Source organism: Culex pipiens, chromosome 2, assembly GCF_016801865.2.
Source record: "Culex pipiens pallens isolate TS chromosome 2, TS_CPP_V2, whole genome shotgun sequence".
NCBI classification, from domain to species: domain Eukaryota; kingdom Metazoa; phylum Arthropoda; class Insecta; order Diptera; family Culicidae; genus Culex; species Culex pipiens.
The window spans coordinates 149,620,318-149,634,643 of record NC_068938.1 but is presented as its reverse complement, the minus strand read 5'-3'; the positions used below and the strand labels follow the sequence as shown (position 1 = coordinate 149,634,643).

Genomic DNA, 14,326 nt, shown 5'->3' with positions numbered 1-14,326 from the left:
CTACTTACGTTTGTAATCTTTTTTGCCTTTTTTTAATTCGTTCTGAACCTGATGTTAAATTTGGGCAGCTGGTGCTGTTTATACAAACGTTTTCAATTAAATACTTCTAAGTTAAATTTTACAGCAAATTACCTTGCGTTGGTGAAAATTGGTGGGATTAATCAACGAGATCGCGGGTGCGTTGCCAAACGCGGGTAAATCTAACCTAAAAGTACATATGGTATCTCACAAAAACTATCCTAATGTATTTTGTTAAGAAAACTCACGGTGGACAAATTAATTCACAGATAGTTAAATTCGCATTACAATCTTCAGCTCGATAAACGATAAACTAGCAATTTTAATCTACAGAGCACACCTAAGCTCGTCGCAGCGAGTCAATTTTCTGTCCTTCTTCGTTTTCCGAGTTCACAAAGTTGTTTCATGACGTAGCGATGTTCCTTGACAGTTGGTGGCCAGAGTCGTACTCGGGCCTCAGCGACAGTGCAGCCAAGATGTTTTACTGGAGGTCGTTACTGTCTCGCGTAACAACTACGGATAGGTCACACCCGCTTGACTCACTCGTATCTCCTCGAGAAAATTGCGCCACCAGTTTGTCGCTATTGTGGCGTCTTGTTTACAGTCCAACATATTCTTCAAGACTGCAGAGGTTTCGAGGAAAGCCGCAAAAACAACAGCATCAGTGGAACACTTCCAACCATTCTTGCAAATGAGAAAAGAAAGGAGATCTTGATGCTAAACTTCCTGAAAGAAACCAGTTTGTACAACAAAATTTAAACCATTTTTTCCAAGACTGAATGCCACAAAAGTGGTAAAATGTCTATAATAAAAAAAACACGGTTTTCGTCACACCGCGCGCAAACACTTTAAAATTATGAAAACGGGAAAATATCATTTTTTTTAATAAAACTACGATAACTTTCAGCGTTGACAAATGGGTAATTCTTTACCAACTTACACGAAATCGGAAAAAGTTGCCCAGACCCCTCTTCGATTTGCGTGAAACTTGGTCCTAAGCTAAGGGGTAACTTTTGTCCCTGATCACGAATCCGAGGCAGGGTAGGTAAACCATCACCATCGCACTATCATTGATGCATATTTCCGTGCGTTCCTCGTCTCTTAAACTTTCTCTTCTCTTTCGCAGCCGAGTGATGGTCGGCTTGCTATCGCGAATATCGAAAGCCCACCACATCGACGAGGAATACCCGCTCGCTAGCTCCGATGGAACTATCGTTCCAACCGGAGAGGCACGCACACGAAATTGCTGTATACATACACTGGAGCTCACGCACACAAATGAACTCATTTCTACAGGGCTTACGGGCGAGAGAATTTCACGATTGCTCTTTCTCTTGCTTTTTGAGCGAGGAGGCTGGCTGTGCGAGAGATTTTTTCCCGTCTTACGCATCGGTTTGTTCGTTGCTCGCTATTTCATCGGCGTCGTTTTCGCTTCGCTCTCTTGATGCAGTTTTGGGAGAACGGCAAAAATTTGATGATTTGAGCGAGGGACGATATCTAAAAGCCCTCGCCATCGGCGAGGAAACGAGTAAATACCATCCCTGATCCGAGGTCCGTTTTTTTTATATCTCATGACATTTTTGAACATGCAGAAAAAGAGGTGTTTTTTTAATAATTTGCAGCCTGAAACGGTGATGAGATAGAAAATTGGTTTCAAAGGAAGGGGGGGGGGGGTTATGTAAAACTGGACGCCCGATTTAATTGCGTATTCAGAACTCCGAAAAAACTTTTTTTTTTCATCAAAAAAAACACTAAAAACGTTTTAAAAACTCTGCCATTTTCCGTTACTCAACTGTAAAAAAATGTTGGAACATGTCATTTTAAGGGAAATTTAATGTACTTTTCGAATCCTCATTACCCAGAAGGGTCATTTTTCATCTAGCTTTTTTCATTTTGAAATATCGTGTTTTTTCTAACTTTGCAGGGTTATTCTTTTAGATTGTAACAATGTTCTACAAAGTTGTAGAGCAGACAACTACAGACACAGACGACGAAACAAATGAGAAACGCAAAAAGTTACTTTTTCAAAACATTGTTTTCTTAAAATCGCGATAACTCGTGACGGTTATAAGCAAACCGCTTATGTTTTTATATCAAAATGTGTGTAATTGTCTGCTCTACAACTTTGTAGAACATTGTTACACTCTAAAAGTAACCCTGCAAAATAGAAATAAATACGAAATTTTAAATGAAAAAAAATGTTCTAAATGAACAAATGACACTTCTGGGTTGATGTAGATGCCAAAAGTACATTAAATTACCCATCTCTACGATCTAGCTGTCAGCTTTCATTGGTAAAAATATGAATTCATGAAATTGTATGTGTTTTTTTTAAAAGAAAATCGAAATTCTCAAATCGCAACTTGAATGTTTTTTAATTACCTGAAATCCCGAATTGTACAATGTGGAGGAGAAGGCATTTTTAGGAAACGACAGTATTTATTGTAATTAATGCATTGTTTTCATCGAAATATATACTGCCACTCTAATCTAGTCCGTCCCATATGTAAAAACAGCAAGCCGAGAAAAACACAAAACAAATTTGTCCCGCCCATAAGGCTACGTGTTAGAATTTTCGAAAAAAAGTGAAATTTGCTGCGATTTTCTGGAACAAACTACTAAATATTATTGGTTATTCTGATAGTTCACATGATTTTGAACCAAACTGCATCATTAACTCATATGGGACGGACTTGGTTTGAGCGGCAGTATAACTGTTAATTATATTTCATTTAAACACTAAGGTTCAGCTAATATTTAGTTTATTCAAACATTAACACGTTCAGACTTCCGTTTATTACGCAATTTCCAGCGTGCACATTTAAGCTCCAATAAAAGCACTACGATTCCTATCAAACAACTGAAAAACCAAAATCGCAAACAAACCATTAAAGAAAATGTATCAAGTGGTAATTTGAAGGTTATCATGGCTTGATGGTCGCGAACTGCATTTTCAAACAATTGCTTCCAGTAGCTCCAAAGTCCTGCTTGAAATACTTTACTCTGAAAATGGCTAAACGTATCAATCATGGGGAAATCTTGGTAAAAACTGTGCCCTCCATCAACCGACGTTAGTTGTTCCTCCATAACGTATAGATATTCTGTCCCATCCAATGTCAAAGGAAATGTAGCTGCAATCCTAGCAGCTTCACAAAGCAAACAAAGTGCACAACTGAACAGCGGATAATCTTTAATTTCATGAATTGGGTTTACTAAATCTATCTCTAAATGCTTCAAGTACAAGGATAGTTGCTCTGGATTATCAATACATATCGGTTTTCCAGTTTTATTAAATTGTCTTATGGTTTGGATTTCTTGCGTGTATCGTGCTGTCATATACCAAAATACTGATTCCGACATAAAATAATCACACAGCATTGCCAGAAAAACCTCTTCTAAAAATGTGAAGAAACTTATTTTTGCCTCCATTTCACGACAATACTTGATCATCGATTCTAAACAGCACTTTGGAAAAGATAACCTAATAAAAGTCATGAAGCAAATAAAAACAAGTTTAATTCCTACTAGTAACGACCAAAAAATTGTGGCATAATGCGAATTAAAAAGATTTTTTTGTGAGATTGTATTTTTCAGTAATAAGCACCATCCATCAGGTTCGTATGAAGGCACGATCCTAACTTTTGGATGAAACACCAACTGTTGTGGAACCATATGAATATGTCCAAAATATAAGTGGTCCACCATTGTAACCCCGAGGCCTAACTCTGTCTCCGAGACAAATTCAATGGTGCCATTGAAATAATTTGCAAATAATTTCATCATCACAAATATCGGTGCTTTCGATTCTTCAACAGGAACAGATTCTGTGTAAATTGTACCAATCCTAAGTTTGAGCGTAAATCCATGAGCATCTTGCATAACATTTCTATTCAAAACATCACGAAAGTCATAACTATCCCAGCCATAGCAATCGATATTCTTTGTAAAATAATTTCTAGCATATGCACCATCACTATTCAGCAATAAACTTTCCGGCATATTTCCTGTTTTTGTAAAAATATCATAAAAAATCATCATTAGCTCATTCAATTCTGGCCACAGATTAACAAATATAAACCGTGATGAAATCTTCGAGACAATCTGAACATCACCAGAGAACAGATAGTTCACCAAATTCACTTCCAAAAACATGACCACCGTGGAGCACATCGACAGCGCTGGACCTGGTTTGGAGAGAAGAAGGATTGGAAAACTCTCCCATTGTGTTGCTTCCCGGATGAAATTATTCGTCGAATCATGTGTCTGATTACTAACAATGCAAACTGGGTTTGTGTAACGCGTTCCCAAGACTTCACTGGAATTATTAATGGCAGCTAGTACTTGAGAGAGAATCATAGTCAAACTAAGGCCAACTGTGGAGTGAATGATGGCTAGACACAATGTGAATGCAACACTATTGAAACGCTGTGGTGTTAAATATAATAAAATCTCGTGGGAGATCACAGCAATTATGATTCTTCAAAACTGATAAGTCTTACTTTGTTACTAGAAAAAAGTATTTGAACAGATTGGCCACTCAAATCCCATCTTGGGAACTCCAAAATTAAGGTGCTAAATGTTTTACCAACACAGAAAAAAAAAATCATGGTAATATTACATCTGGGAAGGGGTACATTTTTTATGTCAGAAAAAAGGTGTAATTTTACCTCTGGAAATGTGTAATTTTACCACTTTTCTGGTGTAATGTCACTTTTTCAGTCTAAATTGAGGTAAAATCACTTCATAAAAGAGGTAATATTCAACCTTCCAAAATTACAGCTTCCAAATTTACATTATTTTTTACTGTGAAGAGAATTATTCTAAGAAATTCCTTATGTTACTATTATCATATCACAAAAAATAAAACATTATTAGTAAATTCTTGAGTAATATTTAATAAGTATGTGAGAATTGTATTGAAATTTGGGATTTACATATTTATACGAAACTTGTTGAAATTTCAGGGCTAAAAGCTTAACAAAGAAACTAGCCAGCCAGTTTTTGTAGCACATTAAATAATACATTTATTTTCATAAAGTTTGAACACTTATCAACTATGTTACCTGTGTAAAACTATAGAATCCCAATATAAGTTATGTTCTTAATTTAGGTCATTTAACAAATTCTCGAAATATACGCTCCCATAATCCATAAGTTAAAGTAGGTTGAGAATCGGGTCCAGTGTCATTTATTTTTTATGAATACAGCTTTCAACATTCCAGTCCAGAACTTTCGTAGGACGAAATGAGTCCACAAATTAAAAAGCGAGTACAACTGAATTTGTCTGGCACACTTACATTCCAAACTTAACGACAATTCCTCACGGCAACAGTTGTTCAGAAGGTGTACTTCATTAACATCCACCCCAACCCCTAATTCAATTTTGATTTCCATTTTCGCATGCAGCCCATGTAATGGAACAAGGAAGGTTAGGGTCCTGACTTTGTTTTGTTCGCTTCCGTGCACGGGAGGAGTGGAATATTTGCATATTTGCACAGGAATTATTCATTTCGCGCTGTTCTGCCAAAGTGACGGAATATGTTTCGGTAGGTATAAAGTTGATGATGGTTTTATATGTGCCCTCACCCTCGTCGTCGTCCAATATTTGCTCCAGTTTTAACGTTTTAACACGACGACGACCGTGGACCATAAAGTGAGCAATTTTGGGCCCGGGAGATGAGATTAGATCTCGGGCTCGGTGTTTTGTCCTGCTACTGGAGTCTGCAAATTTAAATTATACCTTTTATATTGCCGCGATTTGCACCGAGAGATTAAAGCTCGCGCAAGTCAAGAGCCACTTAGGCTTAATGAAAAATTGCCACTTCAATTATGCAAATTGCTGGCTGCTGCTGATGTTGCGTTTTGGGATTTGCGGTGATGGTTGGAGTGTTTGGGTAGTTTAGGGAGAAGGAAGATTAACCATCGGGGATGAATTAGCGGGATGGTGCATTAAGAATAGGTGACGGTGAATTTGATTTGCGGATTAGTTTTGTGGTACAATGGAAGCATTTGGTAGCGATATGATTAATGATGTTTGGGATTCATAAGACACGGATGTCACAATATTTTATTTCGGTAAGTAAAGTCAGGTTGAAAAGTTCTGATCTATTCTGATTATTCTAACCAATTTTGAACCATTTTTTTTATCATCGCCATTTTGACAGCCATCTGAGATTTAAAAATTCTAAATCATTTTAGAGTAGTTTCTGAGTAATGCTTAAGCTTGACAATAAAAAATAGATTTAGTTAAAATTGTTAAAAGTCAGAATTTTGCCTCCAATTCGTTAAAACTAGTTTTGTTCATAAATTTATCGAATCAAACAAAAAAAATCAAATTATTCGCTCTACGGCAATGCCTTGGCGTTCTCGATTGCGAGATTCCGACTCGAAACTAGGTGTCCAAAGGCTTGATTGTTGAGGCAATTGCAAACCTCTTTTTACACCTGGGTTTCCATCCACCCCGGGATTCGAACTGACGACCTTTGGACTGTTAGTCCAGCTGCCTACCAGCGACTCCCTACACCTCGGTTCACAGATTATCGATTCATATTGCTTTTAAACTGAATTCGATGCACGAATCAAAAGTTTACACATTTTATATGAAATTTGTTCTACCGAAATTGTCTTCTCCTAGTGTAAGATTTCCAAATAATCTAAAATGCATTCCGTTTTTGAAATCATGTTCATTGAGAAAATCATGACATTTTGATAATATTAAAAGAATGCTATTTATCAACATTTTCCTAGTTATAGTTAACTAACTTTTTAAACTTTCCAAAAGTATATGAAAACTTCTTCTAGAAGTACTTTTAACACTTCTCTACCATGGTACGATTCCATACCATTCCGTACGTATTTAATTTGTACTCTTCAATTTTCGGAAAAATCTCAAACCTATCAAAGTCACCTCGTTTTAAGTTACTTACTTTTCTGTCATTCTAAACTGACAAAATTACCTAGCTATCACCAACAGAAATAAGAATACAGAAAAGTTCATTATAGCACAGCACTGCATGAACTGAAGTTAAAAGTTGGGTGCCTTGATAATTATATTTTTATTTTTAATTAAAACCAAATTTTAAAGGGGCCATCCAAAAACCACGTAAACACATTTTCGGAAATTCTAATTCCATGTGGACAATTGTTCATTAGGGTGCCCAGAAAAAAATAACGACCTGCTCCACAAACGGAAAACAAGTTAAGGGATATTTATTATACTTAATCTGTGCCAATTTTGAGCGAAATTGGTTAAGATTTACCCGTTAATACCTAGGTGATGAATAGAAAGAATACGTAACGTGATTTTCGAACGATCCCACTTTGTTTACATCTACAAAGTAGGAGGCTGTTCAAGCACAAGCATGACTTTTTCTTACTAGTAAATAAGCTGTTTTATAATCAGTAGTATGTGTTTTATTTTGTTTAGTTTTTGTCATTTTTTGCTGGAAAATGGTCGCGTTTCGATCGGTTGGAAAAGATTTTTTTTACGGGTGACGAAGAACTGCGGCGAGAGTGTCATTCTTCGATGTCGCAGATAAATTCCCTGGCTGATTTTGGAATGCTGCAGCTCTTCCTGGTCCAGCGAAAAAGCTTCGCTTATTCTAGCGAAGCTGATCCTACAAACAGAGTAGATTTTCACTAAACCAGGTTTTCAAACGGAATGAAACAATCAAGACAGCTTCTGGATGGACTGCATCGACTCCATAAACAACTTTTATTCAATTCAATTCAATAAGTATTTATTAGAATTTAACAGTTCTGCTCCAGGATGTTAAATTTGCAATTCAGAGATTGGGAGAACCTTTCAACTGAGATCAATTCATAAGCCATATTGGGTGCATATTGCTATGTTTAGATTTTGCTAGCTGAGTGCTCTTTTAGGAAAACACAACTTCTTATAAAAAAAAATTATGATCTCAACTTCAACTTTCTTAAGATTTCTTGACTTCAACTCCAAGTCCTCAAAAGCCACACATTTTTCATTCTTGCAAAAGAAAACAAAATTAATGATCGATAACAATACTCTCTACTTGGTTCCACTTTGATAGTTGAGGCCGTTTTGTGAACCACTATTCAGCACCCAGGTTAATACCCGAGCCTGAAGTTGACGAAAAAAAAAATGTTTTTCATACAACAAAAAGCTTTTTTAAATCACCAATAACTTCCCAGGATCGAATTTTACAGCTTTGGTATGTTTGGCAAAGTTGTAGAGCATTACATTTTCAATGAAAATCTCACTTTTGGGAATATTTGGATGGAAGTAGCGCACCCTGCAGACGCAACCATAAGAAAGTTGGGTTTTATTTGGTTTTTATGCTTTTTTGAACATTTTCGCGTACAAACTTCACCTTCGAATATCAATGGGTAGATGTTAACCGATTTTGCTCATATTTGGCCCAGAGTCCTAAAATAGCCTAAGGAACAATACAGTGCCATCTCGTTTTTTTAAACATTTCTGCTTGCCAAAAATCAACGTCATTTTTTTAATTATTTATAATTGTGTGTTTAGATTGATTTTCGATCAACAATTTAGAAGAAAAATCAAATTAGTCTCATCAAACAGTCAGACGAGAGGAAAAAAAAATAAAAGTCACCCTGGGCATCCTATTATCCATACAAAAAAAAATGTTTTATATGGAGCGTGGACAATCAAAAGCACTTCAATTAAGTAAGTACGAAATGCGCAAGTTCCCAATGTTACAAGTTTGCTGCTTACATGGGGTTGGGTTTTTTTGATTTTGTATTGATTTTGGACTATGTTAAGGGTACATTTAAGGATGTAACAAAATCGGTCATGAGGTTTTTGAAAAATGCAAAAATCGTAAAAATGCTAGAAAGACTCAACATTGTTACGCTAAATTTTTATTTTTATATCTCCTTTTCGTCGTAAAAATAGACATTTGGAGCCAATGCACCACGTGGGCAGCATAGTTGAACATAAAAAAAGCAATGTTGCATTTATTAAAACATATTTACCCATTATCCTGCCACAACGCCGTAGTAACTCGACCCTCCAAAGAATCCTCTCAGTCCTCGTCTGCAGGACTCGAAAGCGCGACAAAAGGTCACCCCTCGCCTCGCTGCTCTGTTTTCGGACTTCAGCGACATCGCGCTCGCGCTACTGACACACGCAAAACAACCAATGCGAATTCTTTGATCATTTGTACCGAAAATTTGAGCATCGAATGGTCATAAACGATCATGCTCATTCGATGCTCAAAGCGCGTTGACCATCCGATGTTCATCTTGCTTTGAATGGAATTTGACAGTTCATTTGATTGTGTGCGTGTCGCCCCGTGCAGCTTTTTGCAGTTTTCTCTATTCAACACTGGCGGCGCCACCGTACATTGCCGCTGCTGGGCAGTGCCGCTTTTCGCCACTAGATGGCTCTGTTCAATGTTTTTGACACTAGATGGCTCTGTTCAATGAGTATTTTGGGTATAATATAATTTAAATTAAGAGAATGTTAATCAAAACAGATGTTTTTATTGCTTTAATTTCAAAATTAAACTAAATCGAACTGTTTACATTGAAAACAATAGATTTATTTGGTTTAATTTTTAAGTTAAAGAAATAAAAACATCTGTTTTGATTAATATTCCCTACAAAAGGAAATAATTGATAAAACGTTAAATTTTTTTTAATTCAGCCTTTAAAACGAACGTTTGACAATCAATCTTTGTTAATCCAGTCATCGGCAAACCATTTTTTTAGTTGCAGAGTTGAAATCAACAAAATCAGGAAAGAATGTTCAACCAGTTCTTTCTGCCTTGTGGTCTTTGGCCGTTCGATTCCAGCGCATCAAAATTTTCCTGACGGAACAGTCGACCGTGCGGTACCGGCGGTTTTCATGCGAGCTTTCGTTTGGTCCAGCACCAGATCGACCTCGATCCGTCGGAAGAACCACGCATTGGCACGCAAAACTTCCGCTCTGTTATCGACGCCAGTCTATTTCACTCTGCTGCCACGCCATTCGATTTAGAATTTCAACGACGATTCTTATAATTGTCCGGGGCCGGTCCGGAGCGCAGTCAGGTTCTTGTGGGTCTGCATGTTCGAAGTGACTTGCTTAAGTTCTGTGTGAAGATAAGAAAGGTTGTAGAACTTTGTTCATATTCAGGGGATCTTCCTACCTACCTTTGGCAATTTTCGTGCCATGGCTGCAGCTTTGTTTTTGCCGACCCAAACCAGTCCGGTGCTGCTTAATGTGCGCTTGAAGTTTCGCTAGCGTTAACCAGGTCCACTTCACGGCTCCAAGATTCCAATTCCACTTCTTGATGTACGGAGCGGAAGTGGATGGCTCTTGCTGATGGCGAAGACGGCGAGGTCGCTTCTTAAGCAGGTTTTGCAGTTTGGTTTTGGTCGGGGCGGGGTGCACAAACGAGAAATGCACGCTGTGGAAAGAGTGAAAGTTGTGAGTGAGATTTGTGTTCATAAGATGAACAATTTTCGTACCTACCTACGCGTACTGCTGCTGCTGGAGTTGCTTGGCCGTGACGGCCGAGCTGACGTGCGATTGTTGTTGTTGTTGGTGAGCTTGCTGGAGTTGTTGTTTGCGCTTTTTGTTGTTCTTTCGCTGTTACTCGATTTGGCTGCTGGCGGACTTGACGTCCAAGCTCGAGCACGAGCCTTGGCTGTTGGCGTCGATGCCGGAGTCTCCACCTTCCTCTTTGTCCTGCTGCTGCTGGACGACAATTGAAGCTGTTGGTGGAGGTTCTCTCGGATGAATGCGATTGTTTGTTGCGGGGGTGGTTGAGTTGCCGCCTCCGCGAGTCTGTGGCAGTGGAACGTTGACAATTTCTTCGTCCGAGTCCAAGTTCGACGCAATCGTGACACTTTTCCAGCAACTCCTTGATGATGGTGATGTAGCGGGTCATTTCCTGTTCCAACGGGAACTGGGTAACGTGGTTCACCATCCACTTGACGACCAAGGTGTGCGATTTTGTCCTGGGGATCGATGTCTTCTCCTGCGTTGCACAGAACCTCCACGACCGCCAGGTGGCCTCCGTTGGCAGCGAGCCAAAGTTGAGATTTGCCCTTTTTGTTCTTGACCTCAACGGCCGCGACGCAGGACAGAAGCAACTCGACAAACTTCAGATGACCCTTGTCAGCGGCTATCGTGAAGGCTGTGTCTCGTGAGGAGTGAACCGGTACCACATTCACGTCATCTCCCTTGTCCAACAGGACGCGACCCACTTCAATGTAACCACCGGAGGCGGCCTCCATCAGCGGAATGAGCCCGGTTTAGTCCCGATGTTCAACGTTGGCTTTGCGATCCAGCAGCAACGAGACCACCTCGTGACGACCTTGGAAGCAGGCTAACGTGAGGGCGGTATTTCGGTTCGTTTCGCTTGCAGCCCGTTTGAGAGTTGATTTCAGCGCCATGACTCAGCAGAAGCTTGATGTTTTTCACGTAACCTCCGCTGGTGGCCAAACTGAGTGGCGTGTAGTCGGGTACGTTACGGTTTTCACGGTTGGCGTTCATGTTCAGCAGCAACTCCACCACTTCATACCGTCCTCCGGAACAGGCCAGCGACAGTGGAGTGTCCTTGGTGCGTTCGGACTGGGCCTCCATTTTCGCCCCATGTCGGAGCAGCGTTTCGACGACCTTCTCGTGACCTGCGGTTGCGGCCAAGATCAACGGTGTAAAGCCCTTCTTGTCCTTGTGTTCGATGTTGGTACCGCGACTGATGAGCAACTCGACCAGTTCTTCGTAACCACCGGCACAGGCACAGCACAGAATCGGTCTCCGAGTCCACGTCAATTTGACGCTCCTGGACGAAGTTTCCAGCCGGGTATTGAATGGGTGCCGGAGCGGGACTAGCCTCAAACTGGTATCCTCCAGGAACGGCGGCCGCTGCAGCTGCACTTTGTTGACCTGCCGGCGCCTGTCGTACTCCGGCCAGCCGATTCTTCTCCTTGCGTGACTTGTCACTCTTTTTGGCTATCTTCGTGGGCATTCCGGACGCGTTAACCGGAATCAACGCCGGCGGACCTCCCGTTTGAAGCTGCTGCGTCCACGTTGGACACAAACTTGGGTTGCTGCTGCTGGCATCCGTCCGCAGCCGTTACTTGGCCAGCAGCGCCAGGCGCGTGGTGAAGGACCATCGCTCCGGATCTGGTCGTCGTGGCCTGGTAAGGGGAGAAATAATTCGAGTGAAATTATCCTTAGAGCGGCTATTTTTTTTTAAGCAAGTAACGCACCTGCAGCTGACTGGTTTGGGTCGAACGGTCCGGCTGGTCCGGCTGCGGCTGCAAAAGCCACACTGCTCGGCGTCCGCCAGGTTCAGGTTGCCAACCGCATCGTCCTCGATCGGCGACGACGTCCCGGATGTCACCAACTGGATCTGGTTGCCGGCAAAACAAAACATTGCGCTAGCAAAAAAGTAAAAACTCCAACTGTCAAACGCGATGAAGGAAGAATCGGAAGAATCCCCGCTAATGGAACAAAGTTAAAGAAGAAGAGAGCAGCTCGATAGGGAGGTTCACACATACATTGAAATAAGTTTTAATTCTGTTGGTAATTTTTACGAAATTTGAACGTTCGATGTTCACAGGTATGAACATCGGATGGTCAAAGCCGAATGCGCATCCGATGTTCACCGGAATATGTTTGCGTGCATCATTAATTTAATGACAGCCAATGCGTTGCGCTAAGGTCCAGAGAAACGCGCGCGTGCTGCGGCGGTGCTCTGCAATTATTATCCCATTTTTTCTGTTGGATCGGGGTTTTGTTTGGACGGCGGCATTTTTTGATATCGGTAATGCTCGCTCGGGGTTTTTTTGCGTCGAAGGTTATGATTATAAGCTACTTTTGTTTAAATTTGGCTTTTTTTCGGGGGCCGACCACACAAATTTGTGACATATGACACATTTTTTTCAGTGAATTGTAACTAATTTTCAATAATGTTACAGTTTTTTAGGGGAAGGAGCGGGGGGAGGTATCATCCCCTTTGGGTTTTTTTATTAGTTGCTCTTCAAACCACAATTGAAACCACTTTCCGGACGCAGAACAAACGTACAGAAAAAGCGCCCATTTGAATTAATAGTGCTCATGTAAACAAATAAACGGTTGGCTTGGCCCAGTATGGTACACCGATAGCGGTCTTCCCATATGGTGAGCGGTTAGGTTCGACACATAAAAAACGCTGTTTTTGATCGTTTGCCATAATTCATACAGTCAATTAGAGGTGAGTCCTCGTCGGGGGAGCTTCTTCTTTCAACAGCTACCACCCCTGCTGCTGACGCGCACCCTCAAAACGGGTTAACTTATGAAGATCTTAAGGGACCATTTTACGGTTGTCCTCACGTCCAGAACATGCGGCACACTTCTTGGAAGAAGGCCGGCGTAACACGCACCCGGTTAATGATACGTCTCGCTAATTTGACGAAAAGTGCCGTGAACAACTTCCACCTGGAAGACGCCTTGAAGACGCCAGGACGTTACACGCTAAGGAGTTCAAACCGAAAGTGAGATGTGCTCTGTGTTGTCACCTCGAAGGTCAGCCAGGTGCATTTTTGCGGTTTTCCCGGGTGCGGTTTCAACACTTTCTCAACCTGCAACGGGTTACGAAGACGTGCTTCGCGAGGACCTCTGCCAACGGTCGTCCAGGTGAGAACGATCTTGTGGTCGAGAACGTCTGGGACCGTGGTCCGAAAGGTAGCAATTTTCAATTAAACACATCTCTCATGGTCACACCATTTAGTGAGTATAAATTGCAACGGTTGAACGGGCCATGTTTGTCCTTGAAGGCCACGCCGTAACTGCGCAGAATTACAACGCTTCACCGAGCACGTAGATTAATGGCAAAATTTAAACGAGAAATGTGCAGGACTTCATCGGTGGTGGTGGCCCAGTTTTGGATTACGAACGGTGGAAACGGTTTCGCAATCACAAATTGGACCACCGAATTTTAATCCGATTCAGACTGGTTTCCCTCTTCCCCTGTCCCACTCGGGGTGGGAATTTTTCTAATATTGTGATTTTGGCTAATTCTTTTAAAAACTCAACTCAACGCGTTGTAAATGGGGTGCCCAAACAAAAGGACTTTTTGAATTCGATAATTGAATGAAGCTTCGCATCGGTGGTTTTGTTCGAGCATGTTGAACTAAACATGGTCGGAATTAGGTTGAACATGGTATTGTTTCTTGCATCACAGTGATGACAGATTCATTATTGAAATGAAATCTTGTGCTCAAAAACGTAAATAAAACAATTAATTGATCATTGTGAATAAAACATGCCCAATGGCTCGTTTTAACATATAGGGAGGGTTGCTGATTCGGTTGCTGAAATTGTACAAAAGTA

At 40.7% G+C, this 14,326-nt stretch overlaps 1 protein-coding gene, 1 long non-coding RNA gene and 1 pseudogene across 3 annotated transcripts; all 3 read right to left on the bottom strand.

Annotated features, from left to right (window-relative positions):
• Position 1: 1 nt before the first annotated feature.
• On the bottom strand, positions 2-518 carry LOC128093165 (uncharacterized). Its single transcript, XR_008212288.1, has 3 exons — positions 267-518; positions 133-205; positions 2-74 (listed from the first exon to the last, which is right to left on the bottom strand). It is a non-coding gene; the product is annotated as an uncharacterized LOC128093165 (long non-coding RNA).
• A 9,151-nt stretch (positions 519-9,669) lies between these two features.
• Positions 9,670-11,244, bottom strand: LOC120428358 (ankyrin repeat domain-containing protein 50-like). 2 transcript variants are annotated; one of them, XM_039593364.2, is made up of 3 exons: positions 10,478-11,244; positions 10,152-10,412; positions 9,670-10,094 (listed from the first exon to the last, which is right to left on the bottom strand). In XM_039593364.2, the coding sequence occupies exons 1-3, from the start codon at positions 11,242-11,244 to the stop codon at positions 10,088-10,090; spliced, it is 1,035 nt and encodes a 344-aa protein (XP_039449298.1). In that variant the 3' UTR covers positions 9,670-10,087. The 2 variants fall into 2 exon arrangements, with proteins under 2 accessions (XP_039449298.1, XP_039449297.1); XM_039593363.2 differs by having other exon boundaries at positions 10,156-10,412.
• A 31-nt stretch (positions 11,245-11,275) lies between these two features.
• Positions 11,276-12,555, bottom strand: LOC120428360 (ankyrin repeat domain-containing protein 17-like; annotated as a pseudogene).
• Between the last annotated feature and the right edge of the window lie 1,771 nt (positions 12,556-14,326).

What these genes read in the sequence shown, in the direction of transcription:
- LOC120428358 (XM_039593363.2), bottom strand. Translation starts at nt 11,244, where the DNA reads ATGGAGGCCGCCTCCGGTGGTTACATTGAAGTGGGTCGCGTCCTGTTG. An exon ending in AGCAGCAGCAGTACGCGTAG is followed by an intron (nt 10,413 to 10,477) that starts GTAGGTACGAAA and finishes CTCTTTCCACAG; the next exon opens with CGTGCATTTCTCGTTTGTGC. An exon ending in TGGCACGAAAATTGCCAAAG is followed by an intron (nt 10,095 to 10,155) that starts GTAGGTAGGAAG and finishes ATCTTCACACAG; the next exon opens with AACTTAAGCAAGTCACTTCG.